The following is a 9,954-nucleotide window of genomic DNA, read 5'->3' as shown; positions in this document are numbered from 1 at the left end:
CGAATATTATATTAGTTTTCATGATTTTTTGATCGGATAGCTTGAAAGAAATCGTGAATATTCTGCACCTGAAATTATTCGGCAAAATTGCTGACCGTCAAATGATTTTTAGAATTCGGCACTTATGTGATAGCATTTTCAAAAATATTTACATTTTCCGAAAAAAATTACCTACCGTGTTCGATGAAAACATCTTGTATGACATCGTATCTCTAGCGAGTGAAAATCTATAAAAGTAATATTTGATAGAAAATTCTAGAGGCCCTGAAAAGGACCGGATTCAAATTTTTTTCCTTCCAAAATTATATACGTTTCACTTTTTCTTTTTGGGAGACGTTACTTTCTTCGGAGCCGTTACTGATTTGACCGTTTTTGGTTTCGGTGCTTTGGGCTTCTTCGTCGGCGATTTGTTTGCCTTCTTAGCTTTCGAGGGAGATTTCGTTAATTTTGACTTCTTTTCTTTCGCAATTGCCGCTCTCTTTTTCGACCTACTCACTGTAGATGTAGACCTGGCAGGTGATGTGTTCTTCTTGTCGGCTGCCATTGTAGGTGATGCATTCTTATTTGCTCCATCGGCCGACTTGACCAATTTTTTCGCAACTTTCTTCGACGCGTTTGTTGTAGAACCGCCAGCGGCCAATTTGAAAGAACCAGACGCTCCTTTTCCTTTGGTCTGAATCAAGGAACCGGACTGTACAGCGGTCTTAAGATATTTTCTTATGAACGGTGCAAGTCTTTCAGAATCGACCTTGTGATTCGAACCGATCTATTTCTTGATAGCTTGCAACGAGGATCCGCTCCTTTCTTTCAATCCTTTGATGGCACTATTAACCATATCGGAAGTTGGGGGATGGCTGGGTTTGACATGTTTTGACCTTGCTGAGGTTTTTTTCTCAGCTTTTTTTAGCGTCTTACCAACAGCAGTGGCGGGCGTAGTTGCCTGTTGCATTTCAGACTCGGAAGTTGAAAATGTCATTGTTTAACCTTTACACTTTAGATTTCTTCTGATAGTGGTACCGATATTAGCGAAGTTGACGGAAATTTGACGGGCGATTGGTTGGTAAATTATTGCTAAGGACTTGAAATTGCAAGTTTCCTGCGAAATCTCGAGGAATTTAGAATTTTTTATTTGTACCAATTATTGGGTTCATCATTGCATCGTATTTCGGACGAATGCGATATGGAAAATAGGCCGATATTTCATTTTTGACGGACCGAAACTATTCTTCCCAGACTTGTGGAAGTCGCTCCTGTCAAGGTTCCCGGATATTCTTATCATAAGTTATTATTTCGAAATTTGAGTCTCCTTGATCGAACAATTCATGATGAATAGAACTTTTTCTTTTATTGATTGACCATCAGAATTCGTACACAATTTTTGAACTGAGATATACGTTTTCAGTTTCATTCAATTCGATAATTCAAATAGGAATTGAGATTTCAGTGGTCAATTCGGCAAAGTGTGAAATCAATTTCACAAAAATTGTTGGATCAATTCGAGCCAAATCTTGAAACTGTAGATAGTTTTCGAATTGAGATGCATAAGTTGAATTTCAGTTCGTTGCTTCTGACAGAAAGGGAGATCGGAGGTCGATTCGATTGATTTTGATATCAATTCCTAAGAATCTGTTGGATCTATTCGATCCAAATCTCGAAACTTTACTAATTTTTGAATTGAGATATACGTGTTGAGTTTCAGTTCGATAGTTCAGATAGGAATTGAGATTTCTGTGGTCAATTCGGCAAAGTGTAATATTGGGGTGTAAGGGGAAAGGATGCGTTTTATAGCCTCTCCACTCAAATGCCAACCTCACCTACTCGCGGTGCACCCTTTTCTTACGAACGAGGCTCTGGCGACCGAACATGAGCGGTATAACTCTGTTTTCCACAATTACGTAGCCTAAACATTGGCTTGAGCAGGAAATGGCTCTCTGCGTTGCTCAAGTAACGTCTCAGACCTTGTCATCTGGATACCTGTGCCACAGGATAATCTAGTCGTAGCCGCAACCAAAGTTGCACTGACAGCGTTACCAGTGCAGCTTTTGAACACCTCCTAACGCAGCTCCTACAAAAAGATGGATCAGTCGAACAGGACAAAATTCGTATCCGGAGGTAAAATACCCTCCCATTCGGATCTCCGGGGAAGGGTGCCTGAGCGAGTGAATCATCGAACAAACACCAATGAAAAGCACATAGCTTTTGCAGCATGGAACGTCAGAACCTTGCTAGACAACCCCAAGGCCGACCGACCAGAGAGGCGTACTGCCCTAATCGATAAGGAACTGCAACGAACATCCATTGCAATAGTTGCTTTAAGCGAAACACGCTTTTCGGACGAAGGCAGCTTGGTAGAAAAAGCGTATACTTTTTTCTGGAAAGGCTTGCCGGAAGGCGAAATCAGACAACATGGCGTAGGCTTTGCCATTAGAAACGACCTGGCCCCCAAACTTACCGAAAATTCAGTTGGTATCTCAGAACGTTTAATGACCCTACATTTTCCTGCAGCGAATAACACGTTTGTTAACATCATTGCAGTATACGCACCCACTTTGAACTCCTCTGACAACTTAAAGGACACTTTTTACGAAACACTCGTTGCTACATTAAGTAAAATCCCAAAACGGGAACGAATTATTCTCCTTGGAGACTTCAACGCTAGAATGGGCAGAGGTCAAGACTCAGAACTATGGCCGGGAATAATAGGGAAACACGGCACAGACAGCATCAATTCGAATATAGAACGTCTGCTGGCTCTTTGTGCAGAACACAATCTGTGTATAACGAACACCTTTTTATTACGAGACCCAATTCAAGGGGGACCTGGCGCCACCCGCGCTCAGGGCATTGGCATACCCTCGACTATGTGATCGTGAGAAGGAAAGATCTGAAAGAGGTGTTGGTCACTAAACCCAGAGCAGATCTGGAGTGCTGGACTGATCATAGGCTGGTAATCTCGAGAATGAAAATCTCAATGCGCCCAAAATACCAACGCAAGCCGAAGTATCTAAGAGGGCGCCTTCAAATATCCAAACTACAAAACCCTTCTACAAAGGACAGATTCACAGCTGCCGTCAAAGATAGCCTAACACCACCGGATTATAACGACGACATTGAGACTCATTGGCTCCGTTTCAAGTCATCCCTCACACAATACAGCGAAAGAAATACTGGGCACAGAACGCTCCCGAAAATCCCCAGACTGGTTTGCCGACAGCGAAACTCATATCGCACCCCTTTTGGACGCAAAACACAAAGCGATGAAAACCGCAATTAACAAGCCTGGCGATGTTGCAGCCCAAATAGGTTTCATAAAGATAAAACGCGAGGTCCGTCAAGAAATAAGAAAAATCAAGGACAGCTGGTGGAAAGAAAAAGCTAGGGAAATACAAGCTTACGCCGATAACCATGACTACAGGCGTTTTTTCGAAGCTATTAAAACTGTTTACGGTCCAAGCAGAAAAGCTAGCTTTCCTATAAGAGATGCTCATGGTGCTATTCTAACTGATGATAGAAAAATTCTCGAAAGATGGAAGAAGCATTACTCACAGGTCTTGAATCAAAATAACGACTCGTATTTATCCATTTTAGACCTGCTTCCCGCGTATAGTCCGATGACATCGCTTGATGACGAAATTTCAATGTCGGAAATCATAAGCGCGATTAAAAATATGAAAAATGATAAGTCACCTGGTCTAGACGGCATTCTGGCGGAGATATTCAAAGCCTTGGATGAGGACATTGTCAATAGTCTCCTAATACTATTCCGCAAGATCTGGGAACAGGGAGATGTGCCACAAGACTTCAGAGACGCTTTAGTTATCAACCTCTATAAGAACAAAGGCGATACGTCGAATTGCAACAATTACAGGGGCATATCGTTGCTTAATGTGGCCGGTAAAATTCTCTCGAAGATTATGGCTAATCGTCTGGTTCCACTTTTAGAGAAGCTTTTACCTGAATCCCAGTGCGGCTTTCGACCAAATCGAGGTACGGTGGACCTAATTTTTACACTGCGACAGCTACAAGAAAAGGCCCGTGAACAACAATCAAGGATTTATACAGCCTTCATCGATTTAAGCAAGGCATTCGACTCGGTGAATCGGAGAGCGCTCTGGAAAATCATGGCACGTCTAGGAGTACCCGAAAAATTCCTAGCAGTGTGTAAAAGCCTTCATACCAACAACACCGCTAGAATACAGCATAATGGCTCTACAACCGACCATTTCTCAACCAACTCTGGAATAAAACAAGGCTGCGTATTAGCGCCTTTGCTGTTCAATATTTTCGCCATAGCTGTATCGATAATTGCTGACATGAGCATGCCCGTAAGAGGTGTTGGGATAAGATTCAGATTTGATGGAGGCCTGTTCAACCTGAAGCGCCTCAGAGCAAAAACCCGTACCAAGTTTATCACGGAACTTCAATATGCAGACGACTGTTCACTCATCGCTAGCAGCTCAGAGGATCTACAGATAATGATGGACACCTATAAACATATATACGAAGCTTTAGGCCTTAGACTCAATATTGACAAGACCAAAATCCTGGTAAGTCCGCCAGAAAGCCTTCAAACGGATATCAGCCTGGACAATGAAACTCTAGAACAGGTCGAGCAGTTCAAATACTTGGGAAGCTTCATAAATACTAGGGCTAACCTTGACACGGAAATACACAACCGTATCAATTCGGCATCACGGGCATTCTGGAAGCTGAAGGACAGAGTGTTCCAAAATCACGACCTCAATCTGAAGACCAAGACAGCTGTTTACAGAGCAGTGGTCCTCCCAACGCTACTTTACGGAAGCGAAAGCTGGACTCCCTACAGGCGACATATTAAACAGCTTGAACAGACGCAGCAACGTCATCTAAGACAGATAATGCACATCAGATGGTTCCACAAAGTTGCGAATGCAGAAGTCTTGCAGCGCGCGAGTTGTACTACAATTGGGACTCAAGTAACGAGGGCCCGACTCAGATGGAGCGGCCACATTCTGAGGATGCAAGACACAAGACTCCCCAAAATAGCTCTATACGGCGAGGGAGCTCGGAAACCAGGAGGCCAGTATAAGCGGTTTAAGGATACACTACATCAATCCCTAAAATCAGTTAATGCTAATCATAACTGGGAACAACTAGCGTTAGACAGGTCACAGTGGAGGTCTTTGGTCCACAGTTACAATGGAGAATCGAGAAGGATATAGCGGCGGCCAGATCTGGTTGGAGACTATCCATGCCCTGAGTGTGGAAGGATCTGCAGGTCACGGTTGGGTCTCTTTAGTCATAGGAGGGCACACAGTCGCAACTAGCACTAAGAAGTAACAAGTCTGTTCGAATTTTTTTTTTCTTTTTTTTTGTCTTCTTCTTTTTGTAGATTTATTCCCGGTAACGGGATACAGCAGTGTTGAATTTCAGTTCGATAGTTGAGATAGGAATTGAGATTTCAGTGGTCAATTCGGCAAAGTATGATATGAATGAATATTTAACAGGGTACTAACAAACCGTTGTTTACTGTTTGATTAACGTGTGACATTTTAAGGATGAAACGTTATTCAATGGGCCGACCGTCAGGGTTCAGAGAGCCGACCCTACCGTCCGGACCGCCTTCTCCCGCAGGAATATTGGGTCGACTCTCAGTCTGTCGGCAGACTGGGAGGTGCCAGATAGAAGGAGAGAGGCCGGGACCAACACGGAACCGCCAGCCACCAGGACCGTGGGAACCTGTATACTTCATGTCTACCTGGGGTTAGGCCCCCACAGTTGCTGGCGGTGTGGCAATGAAGGCCACCGCAGGAAGGACTACCGAGGGGCAAGGACGAAGTTCTGTTCCAGGTGCGGCCGTGTGGAGGTCCTTTCCAGGGTGTGTTGCGTTAGAGATAGGGGACCAGGGACCGCCAGAACTGCCTCAGGGCCGACCGCAACTCCAGGGATCAGGACAGAGGCCATACTGCCGGACCTCCGACTGAGGCCCGCCGTACCGCTAACACCGTCAGAACCGTCGCCGCCCACACCGTTACCGCCCCCACCGAAGAAGAAGGTGAAAATGGATTAGAATTACCGAAAAAAAATTACCGATTAATAAAATGATACCGTTCCGAAAAATATCTTTTATTGCACCAACCTAAATGGTGGATGCGCTAACCGGAATTTCAATGTTTCCACCGTCAAAGTACCGTCAAATAGATCACAATACCAGAAAATAATTCCGAGTTCAATAAACCCGCAACTTTGGTTTGTTCACAGGCTGCCACCGCAAATACTCCTACACCGATAAACCCAGGAGGGTTAGAAGAAGACTAATACTGATAAGGCAGATGCATTGGCGGACTCGATCGAAAGAGAATCGAGAATAAATTACAGGATAGACGACGATAATGAAGATTTGGAAGAAAATGATGAATTACCAGCGGCTGCTGAAATAGACAAGCCAAGATCGCCAAATGAAATCAGGGAGATAATTAGAAGTTTGAAGAAGAGGAAAGCTCCCGGAAGCGATAAAACAACGAATGTTATGTTAAAGGAATTACCTAGAAAATGTATAGCCGCTCTAACAAATATCCCGAATGAAATCATGAGGACAGAACACTACCCAGAAAAATGGAAAACAGCGGAAGTCAAAGTATTCAATAAACCATTTAATGAGAAGAAGTTCCCACAAATCTACAGACCGATAAGTCTACTGTCGGCGTTAGGAAAAGTAGTAGAAAGGATTATCGCCACGAGGCTAAATGAGGAAACCGAAAATCTGAAACTGATACCGCCAGAACTGTTCGGATTCAGAAGAGAGCATTCAACAGAGCAACAATTATTAAGGCTCACAGAGTACATTACAGAGGGATTCCAAAATAAACAAGCCACAGGTCTTGTTTTACTAGACGTCGCCAGAGCTTTCGACAGAGTATGGCATGAAGGATTAATGTTTAAGATGAGAAGTGCTGGATATTCGATCAAAATATGCAAGTTGATCCGGAATTATCCCCAAAATAGAAGATTTTACGTGAAAGTGGAAGGAGAATGCTCCACAACAAGAGATTCAAGCCGGGTCCAGACTATGTAACAAAACAGGATATATAGCAAAGTTATATAACTTGTTAGAGAAATTCAAGTGAAAAAGTTATATAACACAATGTTATACAACATTTTTCTTGCTATATAGCAAATTTTATGTTATCCGTTGGGTGTCGGTAAAGATCAAAAAAGTAATATAACTTTGTTATAAAACACGCCGCAACTTGTCCACACTTGTGTTATTAAACATTTACTGCAGCGCCCAAAACAAGTGCTCTTTTCCATACAGATGCGTCAAATGTTTGGGCAATCATTGCACAAAAGATTGCGAACTTACCAGAAAAGGTGAGGAGAGAAACGCCACATGCGTTCTGTGCGGTGAAGAAGGCCATCCAGCAAGCTACAAAGGATGTAGCGAATTCAAATTAGTTACAAGGAAGAGGAAAACAGGCCAGAAATCGGCTCAGCAGAGCACGATTCCTCTAAAAGTCCAGGAGAAAAAGAAGCCCACCCCCTCCAAAGTAGACGACAAGAAAAAAGAAGTACCCAAACCAGTACAGAAGAAGGAGACACCGAAAATGCCCCAAGCTAAACCTACGATCAACAAAACAAAAGAAAACAGAAAAGTCTCTGAATCCGCCGACGATTTAGACACTTTTACTGAAAAAATTTTCAACAAAATCATGTTGAAAATTGAAAGAGAGATGGAGAAAAAACTCCAAGGAATGTTCAGTGAACTGAAATAATGGAACATACAACTAGGAAAAATTCCCTTAAAATAGTCTCCTGGAACATAAACGGGGTCAGAACTCGAAAACCCGAGATAGAAGAAATAATATCAGAGAGAAAACCTGATATTATAGCCTTACAGGAAACAAGAATACAACCAAATACGCGATTGAATATCATGAATTTTGAGATATATAGATTTGACAGAATCGCAAACACTGGGGGAGGTGTTGCCTTACTGGTTAGACGAGATCTGAAACACTATTTTAAAGGAAGATCTGACGAGTCACAAATAGAAACAGTGACGATTGTAGCTGAAATAACAAGACGACAAAGAGTCGAAGTCACATCGGCATATAAAAGACCCCCAAATAACCTATTGGAAGAAGAAATCAACAACCTACTAGATGGAACAAACCCGAAAATCTGCATCGGAGATTTTAATTGCAAATCTCCAGAATGGAACAGCAGGATGGAAAACAGAAATGGCAGAAAACTGAAAGATCTCGCTGAAAAACATGAAGCTATCGTTATTGGACCTGAAGAACCAACGTACCTAGCATTCGGAAATGGATTACCAGATATAATTGATATCGCAATTATGAAAAATATCACTAGAGAATTCTCGATAGAGACCTTGTGGGTCGGAACCTCTAACCACAACCCCATCGAATTAACAATAGGAGATGGGCCAAGAAGAGAACTAATGCAAACAAGAGAATACACCGATTGGATGAAATATAGCCATCTGAAACAATCGGAGGTAACAGAAATACCGACAATCAACACACCGGAAGACCTAGAAAGAGCAGTTGATAAACTAGAATAGAATATAATAGATATAATAGCCTACAAAAAGAGCACAAAGAAAATAACGAGACCAGCACCGATACATCCACACGGTGATACACCCAGAGAAATCAAAGATCTCATCAGGGAAAATTGGAGACTAAGAAAAACATACAGGCTCAACAAAACAGATATAAATAAGAGAAATCTAAACCGACACAGCCAAGTTCTAAAAAATGCCCTGAAGGACATGAGAACAAATAGATGGAACAAAGGAGTTCAAGAACTAAATACTATCGATCATTCTGCATGGAAAATGCAAAAATGTCTGAGAAGAGAAAAGACTAAAATACCACCTCTCCACGGAGAAAGAGGAATGGCATATACGAATATCGATAAAGCAGAAGCACTGGCGGACTCGATAGAAAGAGAATCGAGAATAAATTACAGACCTGATGACGATAATGACGAGCTGGAAGATCTTGTAGAGAACAACGAAGAAGAAATGGACGAACCACCAGTAGACGACAAAATAGAAGAACCAACTTCTCCATTTGAAATAAAAGAGATAATCAGAAGCTTGAAAAATAGAAAAGCTCCCGGAAGTGATAAAATAACGAATGCTATGTTGAAGAAATTACCTAGAAAAGGTATAGCTGCTCTCACAAATATTGCAAACGGTATAATGAGGACTGAACACTATCCGGAAAAGTGGAAAACTGCAGAAGTCATAGTGTTCAACAAACCAGGCAAAGATAAAAAATTCCCCCAAAACTACAGGCCGATAAGTTTATTGTCCGCCCTAGGAAAAGTAGTAGAAAGGGTAATCGCTAGGAGGCTTACAGAAGAAACTGAAAATCTGAATCTCATTCCAGCAGAGCAATTCGGATTCAGAAGACACCACTCAACTGAACAGCAATTACTGAGACTCACAGAATACATAACAGAAGGATTCCAAAATAAACAAGCAACCGGTCTTGTACTACTAGATGTCGCCAGAGCATTCGACAGAGTATGGCATGAAGGATTGATTTACAAAATGAGATATGCTGGATATTCAATGAAACTGTGCAAGTTGATTAGGAATTATTTGAGGAACAGAAGATTCTACGTGAAAGTGGAAGGAGAAAACTCCACAACCAGATGAAGCAGGGGTGCCTCAAGGGTCAGTACTTGGGCCGTTACTGTATAACATATATATTCACGATATACCAAAATCTCCAAGGACTATGCTGACACTATATGCCGACGACACAGGAATCGCAATGCGACGTCGCAAGCCAGAAATTATAGAAGGAATATTACAAGAAGCTATAGATGAAATAAATGACTGGTGTATTAAATGGAAAATAAAACTCAACGGACAAAAGAGCCAAGCGATATTACTGCAGAAGAGGAGACTAAGAACTACAACAAATCTAGAGGTAGATG

General features: G+C 42.1%; 1 protein-coding gene across 1 annotated transcript; it reads right to left on the bottom strand.

The window, feature by feature from the left end:
- Positions 1-313: 313 nt before the first annotated feature.
- On the bottom strand, positions 314-976 carry LOC123310311 (histone H1B-like). The gene is made up of 2 exons (XM_044893777.1): positions 833-976; positions 314-766 (listed from the first exon to the last, which is right to left on the bottom strand). Exons 1-2 carry the CDS (start codon positions 974-976, stop codon positions 314-316), a joined length of 597 nt encoding a protein of 198 aa, XP_044749712.1.
- Between the last annotated feature and the right edge of the window lie 8,978 nt (positions 977-9,954).

This window comes from Coccinella septempunctata, chromosome 3 (assembly GCF_907165205.1).
Source record: "Coccinella septempunctata chromosome 3, icCocSept1.1, whole genome shotgun sequence".
Taxonomy (NCBI): Eukaryota; Metazoa; Arthropoda; class Insecta; order Coleoptera; family Coccinellidae; genus Coccinella; species Coccinella septempunctata.
Note: the sequence above shows the minus strand (reverse complement) of the source record. Positions and strands in the feature narration are given on the sequence as shown.

Bases quoted from the DNA above. Each gene is read 5' to 3' on its own strand.
- LOC123310311 (XM_044893777.1), bottom strand. From the start codon at position 976: ATGACATTTTCAACTTCCGAGTCTGAAATGCAACAGGCAACTACGCCC. The intron at 767-832 runs GTTAATAGTGCC...ATCAAGAAATAG, and splicing joins ATCCCCCAACTTCCGATATG to ATCGGTTCGAATCACAAGGT.